Consider the following 16378-nt stretch of genomic DNA (forward strand, 5'->3'; position numbering starts at 1 on the left):
ACATGCACTGAGTATTATACACATGATCTGAACTGGCAGGAAATAAAGCATTCAGGTCCATAGCCTCAAGAATGAGTTATTCCTGTATAGGCTCTTTAAAGGAGAGAAGGCACCCCCAATCCCACAGCCTGTTTTCAATCTGTAATTTGGCTGTAAATATTTGCTCCATGCTGAAATTTGGCAGAAAGCTTCTTTGCTAGAGATGGATTTGTTTTACAAAATGAGAAAAATATTAGAATATGTTTACATAGTACAAGTGGTGTCTGTTAAATTATTGGTTCTGGATGTATTTTACAGTTACACAACTCTAAAATAATTGACTTTTAAAATATTCTACAAGGCAATAGCCCATAATATGGCTTTACTGTATTGGTTATTTTTGGTCATGGTGGTTGATTATAGCTGCCAAATTATGAAGTCTTGAAAGAGATCAAAGGTAATTCAGTGTGGAAAAAGTGGAAATTTTGTTTACAAACGAATTTCTCTCTGTGCTTGCGGAGCAAACACTGTAAAGATTGTATTGGCCCTTGTCTCTTGTTTTGTTTTTTCTCCTGTTGCTCCAAATCTGCTTTCAGCGTTGCTTTAGACTTTGGTGATTTCTCCCATACTGGGTTCTAGTTTCCTGGGGAATCTGTCATTGGTCTCTTCTCTTTTCACTCCCCTTTTTATCTCTTTTTGTGACTGCTGAATCCATGCACACTAATAATCTCTATGCTAATGATTCTCACATCTAACTTGTCACACCTGACCCTGTGTCCATTCCCTCATCTCTGTCTCCTGTATGTCATCCGGTATTACTTGCTGCCAGCTCAAGCTCCTTATTTGTTCTCTCAACATTTTCAAGTACTGTGGACTCTCATCAGGTCCTCTTTTAATTCCCCTCTTCCCCCACTGAGTTGAAGCTTTTAAGGCTTACTACTGCTTCTGGCACCATACACTGAAAGTTAAGCTTATCCAGGCTCTGGTCACCTCCAGACTATAATTACTGCAGTTTTCTTCTGTTCTCTTGGTCTTCACATTATTTCTGTCCACACGCTCAAAAATGCAGCAGCTAAAAAAATTATTTTCCTCACCTTCAATCTGAGTATGTCTGTCTTCTCTTTGGATAGATCTTCCTCTTTCCTGCCTACCATTATCAAGTTTAAATTTCTCTTCCTTGCTTTCAAAGTTGTACATATTACTACCTACCCTGCATCTTAAAACTTGTTTCTTATCATATCCATTCTTCTTAATGTATTCTGTCAACAGCGCAAACTTCACTGAGCCCTTTCTTTCCTTTTCCCAGTCATGTTTTTGCTTCATTTTGTTATGTAACTTCCCAGTTCTACTGCACCAAGTCCCCTCCCTTTCCTTAGTATTTATCTTAGACCTTTTCTGTCCAGGAGACCCACAGACACTAACACACAACATTGCCAATCACCACCCTTACTCTACGCCTAATTTCAGTGGTTGTCTGAGGAATACTACAGAGGTGGTGAATTACTTGGCCGAATTGCCATAGCTCTTCAAAAGCACCCACACAACAACACAACTAGCACACACAATAATGAAGCACAGACCTAGCCTCTGATAGCAGCACATCTACCAGACACAAATCAACATAACGTATCCAACAACCAGCATATACAATAACCCCAAATACACAGAGTCACACCACAGACCCCTAATTGGCCATCTGTGCAAATCCACACAACCCATCACACCAGTACACAGGATAATCCCAAACATCATTCTAAAGCTTAAAACATCTGTTGAGTCAGTCTGAAGCAATGGAAACAGCTAGAAACCTGACTGAGAGGTGTGGGGGGGTTTCTTGGTGGTGGTGTGTGTTTGTTTGTTTTTAAGAATATCACCAGGTTAAATTATTATTGGGATTTATGGCCTGTTACCATCTAATTTTTAAGTTCTCAACCATTTTTTGGATTTTTCTCACATGTGACTTTATACCAGTGTGCTTTGTCATTCCATTTGCTTGGGTGGCCAAGTGTTCTGCTTTGGATACTCATTGTTACTTTATTTTAGTCCTTTGGTTTAAGGTTGAAGAAGTGTGTTGCATGTTATATTTGGTCTCTTGTGTTAATTGCACGTACAGCCATTTTGTCTCGAGGTTTCTGGTTTTATTTCAGCCCAGGTGCCTAATAAAAAGTTGTTAACATCTGGTATCTGTTTTGTGAAATATGCCTGCATTTTTCTTTTCCTTATGGACGAGTGTACAGATCACAAAAACCACCACATAGTTGGCACCCTTCTTGCAGTTTTAGAAGAAAGGTCAGGGATCTCATTATGAGGAGTGTCACAATATGGCTGTAGCATGGGGGTTGTGTGTTGCAGAATCCTTTCATTCCGTGAGGAAAGGAAAGGCAAAAATAAGTCAAAGTCCATTACATATCTACAAATAGTTTATTTCAAACCTCATAAAATTGATTAGTTTGTCTTGATATGTTGATAGCATCTAGTTAGATTATTACCACTTCTATGGATACAATTTTGTTGAAGAGTTCTGTCTTAATTTGAGCCCCTAGCCATCACCTTCAGCTCCCAACTAAAATCTCTCCAACACATCATCAAGGATCTACAACGTATCAGATCTTGGGAGACAGGCCAGTCCTTGCTTACAGACAGTCCCCCAACCTGAAGCAAATACTCATCAGCAACCACACACCACACAACAGAACCACTAACCCAGGAACCTATCCTTGCAACAAAGCCCGTTGCCATCTGTGTCCACATATCTATTCAGAGGACACCATCATAGGACCTAATCGCATCAGCCACGCTGTCAGAGGCTTGTTCACCTGCACATCTACCAATGTGATATACGCCATCATGTGCCAGCAGTGCCCCTCTGCCATGTACATTGGCCAAACCAGACAGTCTCTATGTAAAAGAATAAATGGACGCAAATCAGACGTCAAGAATTATAACATTCAAAACCCAACCAGTCTGAGAACACTTCAATCTCTTTGATCACTCGATTACAGACCTAAAAGTGTCAATTCTTCAACAAAAAACTTCAAAAACGGACTCCAACGAGAGACTGCTGAATTGGAATTAATTTGCAAACTGGATACAATTAACTTAGGCTTGAATAGAGACTGGGAGTGGATGAGTCATTACACAAAGTAAAACTATTTCCCCATGTTTATTTCCTGCCCCCCGTACTGTTCCTCACATGTTCTTGTCAACTGCTGGAAATGGCCCATCTTGATTATCACTACAAAAGGTTCCCCTCCCCCCACCCCCGCTGCTCTCCTGCTGGTAGTAGCTCACGTTACCTGATACTCTTGTTATAGTGTGTATGGTAACACCCATTGTTTCATGTTCTCTGTGTATATAAAATCTCCCCACTGTTTTTTCCACTGAATGCATCCGATGAAGTGAGCTGTAGCTTACGAAAGCTTATACTCAAATACATTTGTTAGTCTCTAAGGTGCCACAAGTACTCCTTTTCTTTTTGCTTGCACTAAATTCTTGCCTCCAAGTGACATAGATAAGTTATATAATTTTTGTTCCCATAAGAGTGCAGAAAAAGGAAAAATAATTAAATGAAATTTAACTCGTGGTTACTGATAAATTCAGAAGTTTTACTATCAATGCATATTACATTAAGTGCTGTGGGCTGGAAATTCCAACTTCTGATATCCAAGGGTTAAAAATGAAGATGACATGAGCTGCTGAAATAGACCGAAAATCTATGGTAACTCTACATTTAAACAAAACTAAAATTTAATCTGTGTATCTTGGTTTTTATTCCTTTAAAACATATCTATAATGTAACAGAGAACTCTTCAGAATTAAAATAACATTTAAAGTAGACATTCAAATTCATTTTTCCATATGATATAGGGAGAATTTACAATTGTGTTTTTTCAAGATTTAGTAATTAAATAGACAAAACTCTGTAGGTCATGTCTACCATAATAGTTAACACCTGGTTCAACTTCTTGCTGTTTTTATTGGACGGAACATTTATGATCCTGTATTTCTTGAAAAGGGAAAATATGATCTAAAATATTGCATGGTATAGGGAAATTGTAATAAACATAGTAGCACTGCTCGAAGTATGAAATGCTTACTATGCACATTTAAATAGTCATGTTTCAGTAGTTTGATAATTATTACTGGCATTTTGTGTTACATGAAAACTGCTTTAACACTCACCGGCGGGAAGCGGAGTGCCACGGCTGGGAGCTGGCGTAGTGGAGTGGACTGGGGCCGCATTGCTTCGCTTCCCGCCGCTGCCAGTGAGTGCCTGTCACGGGGCGGGTGTGTGGATAGGGGTCAGAGCAGTCAGGGGACAGGGAGCAGGGGGGGTTGGGTAGGGGGTGGGGTCCTGGGGGTGATTAGGGATGGGGGTCTCTGGAGGGGGCGGTCAGGGAACAAGCAACAGGGGGGCCAAAGCAAGTTCGATACAACGCGGTCTCACCTATAATGCGGTGAAATTTTTTTTGTCTCCCGAGGACCAGATTACATCGGGGTACAAGTGTATATGTAAGTTAAATAATTTATCAATCAAAAGTAGTTCACTGCGTGGAAGCCTTCACGTTTATTATTAAAAACATGGGCTGTTCATGTAGTTACAACATAAGGCTAGGTTAGGCCAGTGTGTTACTACTGACCTGGTAAAACTTTTGATTCTAGATAGAGTAGTATCTTGTCATTGGAGTTGCAGAAAGATAGAACTGTTTTCCTTTTCCGCAGGAATAATGTTCATGATGATTAGCTCCACCCCAACAGGGAAACTCATGGCTCTAAAGCAGCGGGGGTGGGGGAGGGCATACTTGTTTTGTTTTTGTTCTTGTTTCCTTGGCTTAAGTCTTCTACAGTAACTCACTCTTTGGATTCCTGGGTCTGGAATTCAGGAATATTCTGAATGCAAATGAGGTTGACAGTATTTTTGATTAACATTAGAAAGTGTTTACTGTCGGAAGAACATTTGTGGGAAGTAAATTCTAAAGCATTTTTTAGTGACAAGATAGGTGACAATATATTTTATTGAACTAACTTTTGTTGGTGGAAAGTACAATCTTTTAAGCTACATAGAGCTCTTCTTCAGGTCTAGCAAAGGAAATCAGAGTGGCTGAACTAAATACAAGTTGGGAGAGATTGTTAAATATAACAGGTAATGCATGTTGTAGGAGGCCACTTGAAAAGAAGTGGGCAGTGAGAGATTAACACTGCAGTATTTAAAGTTGAATTTTATTTCTCAAAAGTCAGGACATATAAGGGTTAAAATTATTTTAGAATTTGTGTAGATTAGGTTGCAGTGAGCTAACTACTTTCCCCCTATAGACACTAATTAACGCTTGTTTGACCATAGGGGTCTCTTGGCTGAAACAGTTACAGTTAAGATTCCAAAAAGTTTCCATTTTACTTGCTTGTTTTAAGAAATTTGTATTTTTATGGAATACTTTCCTTGCTTGCTTCCTTATAAAGGGTGGGAGGCTCTTTTGAGAGAGAAAGTGGGTTCGAACAAAATCACTTTGTGATTTGTGTAAGTGAACTCTAGTAGCTTTACGGAGTTCATAAACCCTCCAGTGAAGTTTGTGATATCTGTAAGATGGATAGGGTCAGGGTTTTTTTTCTTTCCTTTTCCTTTCTCTTAAAATCCTCCCTCTCCACAAAACCAAACAAGGAACCTCTAGGAAATTAAATAGAAAAATAAAGTAACATCTGTAGGGAAGGAAAGGTTAGTACTTCAAGAAAGTAATCAGATTGGGGATATCAAATATGGACAAGAAATTATCATAACATCCTGTCTCAGCTAGTCCTTGTGATTCTGCACCTTGATTATCTTCAGGGATTTTGTTCTCTTCTACCTGTAAGAATAGTTTCAACCATTCAAGATCTGTCTTTGAACTACTGAGTTAGAATAATGTTTTGAGCCACAGTTGTGCATATCTTCTATGTGTGATAACACAGCAGGGAGAATCAAGACCAGATCTCCTGATACACAGTAGGCTATTTATCAGAAAAAAATTAAAATGTTGTTTTATATATGTGATATACACTTGGGGCACCAGAAATGTAAGCGACTGTGTTACCCTTCTGCCTCAGCAAGAGAGCTTTGCTGGAGCTTTTACTGCCACATCAGTCTGTCTGCCTCACCAGCAAACTCATCGAGACTCTCGGTCAGTTTAAACCTTGCCTTATAGGTAACATTCAGAGAACCCCACTTCCCCAGAGGTGTCTCTTTGCAGTGTCCAGCCCTTTTTCACTGACTGCTCACAGAAATTACCAAGTCTGGTGCCTCCAAAGAGACTGCACGCACCAGCGTGTCAGTTTAGCTGAGGGCCCATGTTTTACTTCAGTACACAGCCCTGAATTGGTTATAGTAAAACTAGGCACAAGGTTATTAATGAAGAACATGGATTTAAGTGATACTAAGCAAGAAGAAAAGAGACGGGTATGGTCGCAAACAAAACAAAAGCCACAAGCTTTCTAGTGTCGAAAGTTTGATTTTATCAGACTATTTTTTTTTGGCTTAGCAGCTTTCTTTCTTACTTTGAACTATCAGCATCTCCAGCTCCTCAGGCAGGAGGATCCACCGTTCACAGAATCAGAGGGTGCTGACCCAGTGTTCCCTCAGTGACGGAAAACACAGGCGTCCCCTTTCTTCCATTTTTTAAGCCCAGAAAACCTTTGAAATGTATTCTTTGAAAAGTTAACCCAGACAAAATTCCTCTTCCATGCTCTTGTTCTTCCGGGTGCAGACATCAAGCCCCTTCTTCATCCTCTGCTCAACTTGCTTTCTGGATTGGCCTGATCCCTTTGTTTGCCTAAGATGCAAATGTGCTCTCATTGTCCTTTGCTTGAAATTAAGTCATGCTGTTTTCTCTCTGCCTGTTAGCTTGATCACTACAGAAAGGGAGATCCACATTCCTTTGTCAAGTAGTTTACCAACTATTTCCACAATATGCTTTAAGAACATATATTTCCAGCACTCATATCCAACTTTTTATCTGCAGCCCTTAAGTACATTGCGCAATGATATTCTTGACCTGTGTATGCCCAGTTTACATATGCCTACCTTGCAAGACATTGAGTAAATATTCTGACAGTTAGTTGGGTGTGCCCTTTGCCAGCTGGCATAAAGGGGCTCTTAGGGTCACAATATATCACCTTCCAAACATATAAATAAATGTATGTGTTGCTTATTGGTAGGGTATTAACTTACATAGAAAATGTTGTAACACTTTAATAAACTCAACAATACCTCGCAAAGACTGAGAAGACAGGAGGGTCATCCATTTCTCCTTCAAAAAATGTCTTGCAATCTTCAGCTTCTTCCTCTGTCTGGATGTCATAGAATCATAGACTTTAAGGTCAGAAGTGACTATTATGATCGTCTAGTCTGACCTCCTGCACAACGCAAGCCACGGAATTTCACCCACCAACTCCTGTAACAAACCCCTAACTTTATGTCTGAGCTCTTGAAGTCCTCAAATCGTGGTTTAAAGATGTCAAGGTGCAGAGAATCCTCCAGCAAGTGACCCGTGCCCTATGCTACAGAGGAAGGCGGAAAACCCCCAGGGCCTCTTCCAATCTGCCCTGGAGGAAAATTCCTTCCCGACCCCAAATATGGCGATCAGCTGAACCCTGAGCATGTGGGCAAGATTCACTAGCCAGATACCCAGGAAAGAATTCTCTGTAGTAACTCAGATCCCACCCCATCTAACATCCCATCACAGGCCATTGTGCCTATTTACCATGAATATTTAAAGACCAATTAATTGCCGAAATCATGTTATCCCATCAGACCATCTCCTCCATAAACTTATTGAGTTTAATCTTGAAGCCAGATAGGTCTTTTGCCCTCACTGCTTCCCTTGGAAGGCTATTCCAGAACTTCAGTCCTCTGATGGTTAGAAACCTTTGTCTAATTTCAAGTTTAACTTCCTGATGGCCAGTTTATATACATTTGTTCTTGTATCCACATTGGTAATGAGCTTAAATAATTCCTCTCCCTCTCCGGTATTTACCCCTCTGATATATTTATAGAGAGCAATCATACCTCCCCTCAACCTTCTTTTAGTTAGGCTAAACAAGCCAAGCTCTTTGAGTCTCCTTTCATAAGACGGTTTTCCATTCCTCGGATCATCCTAGTAGCCCTTCTCTGTACCTGTTCCAGTTTGAATTCATCCTTCTTAAACATGGGAGACCAGAACTGCACACAGTACTCCAGGTGAGGTCTCACCAGTGCCTTGTATAATGGTACTAACACCTCCTTATCTCTACTGGAAATACCTCGCCTGATGCATCCCAAGGCCACATTAGCTTTTTTCACAGCCATATCACATTGGCGGCTCATCGTCATCCTGTGGTCAATCAATACTCCAAGGTCCTTCTCCTCCTCTGTTACTTCTAATTGATGCGTTCCCAGGTAATAACTAAAATTCTTGTTATTAATCCCTAAATGCATGACCTTGCACTTCTCACTATTAAATGTCATCTTATTACTTTTATTCCAGTTTACAAGGTCATCCAGATCCTCCTGTATCATATCCCTGTCCTTCTCTAAATTGGCAATACCTCCCAGCTATGTATCATCCGCAAACTTTATTAGCACACTCCCACTTTTTGTGCCGAGGTCAGTAATAAAAAGATTAAATAAGTTTGGTCCCAAAACCTATCCCTGAGGAACTGCACTGGTAACCTCCCTCCAGTCTGACAGTTCACCTTTCAGTATGACCCGCTGTAGTCTCCCTTTAACCAATTCCTTATCCACCTTTCAATTTTCATATTGATCCCTGTCTTTTCCAATTTAACTAATAATTCCCCATGTGGCACTGTATCAAACGCCTTACTGAAATCTAAGTAAATTATATCCACTGCATTTCCTTTGTCTTAAAAATCTGTTACCTTCTCAAAGAAGGAGATCAAGTTGGTTTGGCACGATCTACCTTTTGTAAAACCATGTTGTATTTTGTCCCATTTACCATAGACCTCAATGTCCTTAACTACTTTCTCCTTCAAAATTTTTTCCAAGATCTTGCATGCTGCAGATTTCAAACTAACAGGCCTGTAGTTACCTGGATCACTTTTTTTTTCTCTTTCTTAAAAATAGGAACTACGTTAGCAATTCTCCAGTCATAAGGTACAACCCCTGAGTTTACAGAGTCATTAAAAATTCTTACTAATGGGCTTGCAATTTCATATGCCAATTCCTTTAATAATCTTGGATGAAGATTATCTGGGCCCCCTGATTTAGTCCCATTAAACTGTTTGAGTTTGCCTTCTATCTCAGATATGGTAATATCTATCTCCATAACCTCATTCCCATTTGTCATGCTACCATTATCCCTAAGATCCTCTTTAGCCTTATTAAAGACTGAGGCAAAGTATTTGTTTAGATATTGGGCCATGCCTAGATTGTCCTTAACCTCCACTCCATCCTCAGTGTTTAGCGGTCCCACTTCTTCTTTCTTCGTTTTCTTCTTCTTTATATGGCTATAGAACCTTTTACTATTGGTTTTAATTCGCTTTGCAAGGTCCAATTCTACTTGACTTTTAGCCTGTCTCACTTTATCCCTACATGTTCTGACCTCAATAAGGTAGCTTTCCTTGCTGATGCCTCCCATCTTCCACCCCTGTATGCTTTCTGCTTTTTCTTAATCACCTCTCTGAGATGCTTGCTCATCCAACTTGGTCTACAACTCCTACCTATGGATTTTTTCCCCTTTCTTGGGATGCAGGCTTCAGATAGCTTCTGCAGCTTTGACTTGAAGTAATCCCAGGCCTCCTCTGCCTTTAGATCCATAAATTCTTCAGTCTAATCTACTTTCCTAACTAATTTCCTTAATTTTTGAAAGTCAGCCCTTTTGAAATCAAAAACTCTAGTTGCAGATTTATTTTTGTTTATCCTTCCATTCAGTTTGAACTGAATTAGCTCATGATCACTTGAACCAAGTGTCACGGAGTGTGGGGGAGTCCTGGCGCTGCACCCCTCTTCCTGGGATTCACTGTGACTCTCAGCCAGCCAATAAAATGGAAGGTTTATTGGACAATAGGAACATAGTCTAAAACAGAGCTTGTGGGTACAACCAGGACCCCTCAGTCAAGTCCTTCTGGGGGGCAGGGAGCTCAGGCCCCAGCCCTGGGGTTCCCTGTGTTCCACCACCCAGCACCAAACTAAAACCAAAACCTCCCCAGCAGGCTCTCTCCTGCAGCCTTTGTCCAGTTTCCTGGGCAGAGGTGCTACCTACCCCTCCCCCTCCTGGTTCAGGTTACAGGCTCTCTGGTATCCCATCCCCAGTGAAACTCCCCTGCCACATTCCCAGGTCAACACTCGCCCCTCCCTGCTGCGTCACACCAAGGTTGTCCCCTACAACCATTTCTTCTATGAGGTCCTCACTACTCACCAAAATCAAATCTAAAATGGCATCCCCGCTAGTCGGTTCAGCAACTACTTGATGAAGGAATCCATCAGCTGTCGCATCCAGGAAAATCTGAGCCCTATTATTACGAGCACTTGTCCTCCAGTCTATACCTGGGAAGTCAGTCTCCCAAGATCACGCAATTTCCATTAGTATTTACTTGATTAAAAACATTAAAGAGGGCTCTATTCATACCCAAATTGGATCCCGATGGTCTATAGCACACCCCAAGTACTATCACAGGGGAGGATCTAGTAGTTTTCTTCCCCAATGTGATTTTTGCGCAGACAGACTCTGTCTTATCCATTCCATCACTTCTTACTTCTTTACAGTCTACCTCATCATTGATATAGAATGCTACTCCACTACCTTTTCCTTTTATTTCTGTCTTTCCTAAACAGAACATACCCTTCAATAGCTGAAGTCCAGTCATGACTATTATTCCACCATGTTTCTGTTATCCCTATAATATCTGGTTTCACTTCCTGCACCAGTAGCTCTAGTTCCTCCATTTTGTTACCGAGGCTCCTCGCATTGGTGTACAAACATCTTAATTTTTGCTGTTTGGCCTCGTTCACATTCTTTACCTGATTAGACACAGACATTCTATAGCCATGACCTATTAGACTGGTGTCCACACTACCCTTCCTTATGGCCATTCTCCTACCCACGGCTGTATCCTTTCTTACTTTGTTTTCTTCCCTCTCAATGCTAAAATCCGGTGTGGAGATTACCTGGACATCTCCCAACCATCTCGCCCAGTTTCCTAGTTTAAAGCTCTCTGAATCAGTTGTGCCAGTATCCTAGAAGTCTATTTCCTTCCCTGCTCAGATGCAGTCCATCCCAAGAGAACTGTCCTCTGTCCATGAATGCCTCCCAGTGACCATACATCCCAAAGCCCTCCTTATAGCACCACTTGCAGAGCTATCTGTTGAACATCATAATCTTGTCACACCTTTGTTTCCCTTCTCTAGGAACAGGCAGAATCCCACTGAAGATCACCTGAGCCTCGATTTCCTTAAGCGTCTTCCCCAGCCTGGCATAGTCTCCCTTGATACGTTCCAGTGAGAATCTATCCGTATCATTTGTTCCCACATGAAAGATAATCAATGAATTCTTCCCGCTCTCGTTAGGTTCCTCCTCAGCCTCAGGTCCACATCCCGTATCTTAGCACCCAGTAGACAGCACATCCTTCTGTTCTCTGGATTATCTCTGGTTACAGGCCTGTCTAGTCTTCTCAGTAATGAGTCCCTAATCACGTAGATCTGCCTTTTCCTGGCAATGGTGCGATTCTCCAGTCTATCCCCTGTTCCATCTGGCTGCAAGTCCTCTTGATTCCTACTGTCCTTGGCGATCCTCTGCAACCCATCCCGTATCCTCCTGGGGCTCATATTTGGTGGTGTTATCTCTATTGACTCTTGCCCTCTTCCTATAGGACTAGCTACTCTTCTCTTCTTCCTTGCCCTCTCACCTTCAGTGACCACCTGCTGTGCCCCTTCTTCATTTTCCAACTCCTCAAACCTGTTCTTGAGCTCTATTTCTCCTTCACTAGCCTGTCTTTTCCTTTGCCTGGTTCTCTTAGTCACATGCTTCCACTGTCCATTTTCTTCACCAAGCAGTCTCCCCTCAGAATTCTTCAGTCCTCCTTCCATCTGCAAGTCTGAGCTTTTCCCTTCAGCTGCCTCATGTCTTTGCTCTATAATCCACTCGAACCCCCTGCTATGCTCCAACCAACCACCTGCATCTCCAATCCTCTGCTCTTCTCTTCCATCAGCTCTATCAGGCGGCACTTCATGCAGACAAAACTCTCTTTCCAGGTACCCCCTCCAGGATCATGTACGTGTCACAGCTTCCACATCCAGCCATCTTCTTTGTGTCTTCCACTACTTGGGTCACTCCCACTGCTGCCTCTGTATCTGTCATAGCCTTCCCACCTAAATCCTGTTAGTCTTCTCCAGCAGAACTCCCACTCAAACTCCCGTTTGCAGCTCTGTTTGCTGGTTCCTGTGCTGCTGCAGCTGTCTGTCAAGGTACTTTACAATGTCAAGGTACTGAACAGTGAGCTGTGGTTGAAGAACTTATACCACGCCCACTCTTAATTTTGCACTCTGTATCAGCACATGAGCATTTCTCATGTGCCTAAGCTTTTAGTACTAGGTGCTGATGTTAGGTGTGTTACAATACATTGAGAAACTTTTCACATCCTTAATCACAAATGAAAATGAAATAGATTTCAATAGAGTTCAGTTTGTTAGTCTGTGGGAAGTAGTGAGGCTTAATTCTCTTGTTGTTTTGAGACCTGCAACCTGAATTTTTAAAGACGGGTCTGGTTTATATCTGCAGAGTTGTGTCCTTCTCAACTTGAGATGATGAAAGAAATGTATATAATACAATATGTAATGATTTTGTAGATTGGTTTCTCTGTCATGTAGTGGGAGAGTGTTCTCCGAATACTGCAGAGAGATGAAAAATGTTGTAATTTCTCTTCCATAGTCGAAGGGCAGGATGTGGGAGTATTGGATCTCCATTCTCTATGTGAACAGTACTCATACGAAAAGCAGAATGACCATTTAGAGTTTTTGCTGTAACACTGTAATGAAGTTTAAGGAGCATGTAGTTCCAGTGGGAATTCCATCTTAACTAAGTGTTTGGGAATAATTAACTTTGTTCTGGAATATCCAGTGTGTTTTAAATTGTGTGTGAAGTTGTAGCATAAATAAGTCACAAATAATATAAAAACTCTTTATATATCTGTAGCTTGAAGTCTTAGTCTTAAATAAAAATACTTAATTAAATTTTTTACCTTGGAAATTCACTGTATAAATATAGCTGTTTCATCATTTATTCACAGCACAAATACCATGAATTATGCATGGGATTCAAAAAGGCTTCTGGTATTTGTGGTGATACATTGACAGTTAAATGAGCCAGGAAGTACTAAGAGGATTACATAAAGGATAAAAATATTTAAGATAAAAGCTTTTAAGGTTAGCATTTAAAAATAGTTAATTTAAAACCAGTTAGTAGTATTGTTGAACATGTTTCAGGGTTTAACTTAATGGTCACTGTTGCTTTGCAGTTCGCTACTAATCTTGATTTGTAAATCCTGTGTCTTTCTGGTCCTAGACTACTTTTGAGCAGAGATGACCAATTAATCAATCACTGTTGTTTGCATGATATGAATGAATGATTAGACTGAGGCTACAAAATAAATCTTCACTTTTAAATTAAGAGCCTGAACCCATTCTTATTAGTTTCAATAGGAACTAAATACAGCCCTCTGCCAGAACTTAAATCTCAGGCTATGTCTACAGTACAGCCGGGATCGATGCTCTGAGATTGATCCACTGGCGGTCGATTTAGCGGGTCTAGTGAAGACCCACCAAATTGACAGCAGATCACTCTCCAGTCAACTCCTGTACTCTACCCCACACGAGAAGAGTAAGGTAGGTCGACGGGAGAGTTTCTTTTGTCGACCCCCCATGGTGTAGACCCCACGGTAACTTGACCTAAGGTACGTCGACTTACCGTCAATAGATCTCACGTAGCGTAGGTCGACTTACCATGGGTAGTGTAGACATAGCCTAAGTTTCCAGAGACAATGGATTGCATGAACTCATTGTCCTAGATCAGGGGTGGGCAAACTACGGGCCGAATCCGGCCTGCTGGATTGCCAATGCTGCAGGCTCTGCGCCGCTCCGGGAAGTGGCCACTTCATGTCACTGCAGCTCGTGGGGGTGTGGCGGCAGAGAGCTCCACGTGCTGCTCTTGCCTGTGGGTACCTTCCCTAAAGCTCCCATTGGCCAGGAACGGGTTACTGCAGCCAATGAGAGTTTTGAGGGGAGGTACTCACAGGTGAGTGAAACACACGGAGCCCTGTGCCCCACTCCAGGGGCCGCGCAGGGACGTGGTGCCAGCCGCTTCCCGGAGTGGCGCGGGGCTGGGAAGGCAGGCAGGGAGCCTGCCCTGGCCCCGGTGTGCGCCGCTACTGCCCCGGAGCCACTCTAGGTAAGCCTCGCTGGGCCAGAGCCTGAACCCCTCCTGCACCCCAACTCCCTGCCCTAAGCCCCTGGCCACATCCTGCACCCCTTCTGCACCCCAACTCCCTGCTGAGCCCCCTCCTGCACCCTGCATCCCTCCTGTACTCCAACCCCCTCCCCGAGCCCCTTCCTGCACCGCGCACCACTCCTGCACCTCAACCCCCTGACCTGAGCCCCCTCCTGCACTCCCCACCCCTACTGCACCCTAACCCCCTTCCATGAGCCCCCTCATACATCCTTCCCCTGCCCCAACCCCTTGCCCTGAGCCCCTTCCTGCACACCGCACCCCCCCCCGCACCCCAACCTCCTGCCCCGGCCCTGCAAGCAATTTCCCTACCTAGATGTGGCCCTCGGGCCAAAAAGTTTGCCCACCTCTGTTCTAGATACTAGTCCCTCTTTATAAAGCTATTTGCATACTAAATAAGAAAAATGAGTAGTTGAACAATGATTGGTTATGATTTCACAATAGTGCAAAACGTTAAAGTGAAATACATTTGCATGTGTGTGAATTTACCTTTCAGTAGTACTCTGGTCAAACAGTATTAAAAGTTTGCTGCTGTAAAACTATTTCTTAGATTTATTTTGTTAACAAATGTCATTTTATTCACAGCTGCTGCTGAGGGCAAAGGCAAAAGTGGGGAAGATTTTTTTCAGAAGGTAAGAAACCCCTTTGTTACAATCCTACATTTGATAAGTACAGTAATTCGATACATTATTGTGGGAAGAATTATACTCCAAATTATGGTGAAATTGATGTTTAGTTTAGCGCTCTAATGAATATTTTGATGTAACTTCCACAATATTCCTTAATTTCCTAACCATGGTGATTATTAACACTTTTTTTTATTGTTACCATAGTTTTTTAGTAGAATGTATATTTGGTTTCATATGTATAACATATAATATATTTAATCTCAGTTTATTACAGGGTATGTATCACAAAGTAAACAGTATAGTAAGTTTGATTGTAAATATGTTGTTTCAGAGCCCATTGTTAGATAGATGTACATACATAATGAGGGGAAGATGAAATTACATGAAGGCCAACAAACAGCTGCAATACAGAAGACATTAAGTTGTCTTGAACAGAAGTCTGTTTTTTTTTAATCCTCTTCAATTGAGTTACATAAACCTGAGAGAAGACTACCTAACTAACTGAACGTTATTGCCCCTTTCCTCCCAAATATGCTGTAGAATGTATATTCTCAGGTAGTCATGAGGAGTCCTCTTCTGGAAGTAATATTTTTCTTTCTTAAATCTTTCAAAATGTTCTTGAATTCCAAAACTTTTTGTCTTTTATAGTTCATTTTTATCAGCTGATTTGTTTTTGGGAGGCTTCTGCTTCCCATGAAATTAGAGAAACTTCCCAGAGGATGAGACAGCGTGATCTAGAGGTGTGAAACTGGCCTTTGTATTTCATGGGTGAGGACAGGAGAAGATTGTACGCTTTCCTTTTAGGGTCAACAATCTTTAGTTAGGTGAATTTGGTCACGTCTTGAACTGGCAGCATGACCCCCTGAGTGACAAACATGTGAGATACCTTCAAAGAAACAAAATTACAGATATTTTTCCTTGTTACTGTCAGTCTCAGTCCAGCTTTTTGAGTGTCCAGAGCAAAAGGCATAACTGAACATCCACGAAATGGCAACAATTATTCTGAATATTGAAAGGATAAAATCTTGGCCCATCTGAGGCCAGTGGGAGTTTTGCCACTGACTTCTTCAGTGCGGCCAGGATTTGTTAGACCAGGGGTCAGCAACCTTTCAGAATTGGTGTGTCGAGTCTTCATTTATTCACTCTAATTTAAGGTTTCGCCAGTAATACATTTTCACGTTTTTAGAAGGTCTCTTTCTATAAGTCTATAATATATAACTAAACTATTGTTGTATGTAAAATAAATAAGGTTTTTAAAATGTTTAAGAAACTTCATTTAAATTAAATTAAAATGCAGAGCCCCCGGGA

The 16378-nt window shown here is 41.6% G+C and overlaps 1 protein-coding gene across 1 annotated transcript in view; it reads left to right on the top strand.

Annotated features, from left to right (window-relative positions):
• The window catches only part of BICC1 (BicC family RNA binding protein 1), a 227303-nt gene that overhangs the window by 63660 nt on the left and 147265 nt on the right, over positions 1–16378 (top strand). Inside the window, exon 2 of the mRNA XM_084633781.1 lies at positions 15027–15073. Within this exon, the coding sequence (XP_084489907.1) occupies positions 15027–15073 (47 nt within the window). The remainder of the gene's footprint in view (positions 1–15026; positions 15074–16378) is intronic.

The sequence above is a fragment of the Lepidochelys olivacea genome, assembly GCF_965140295.1.
Source record: "Lepidochelys olivacea isolate rLepOli2 genome assembly, chromosome: 7".
Lineage (NCBI taxonomy): Eukaryota > Metazoa > Chordata > Testudines > Cheloniidae > Lepidochelys > Lepidochelys olivacea.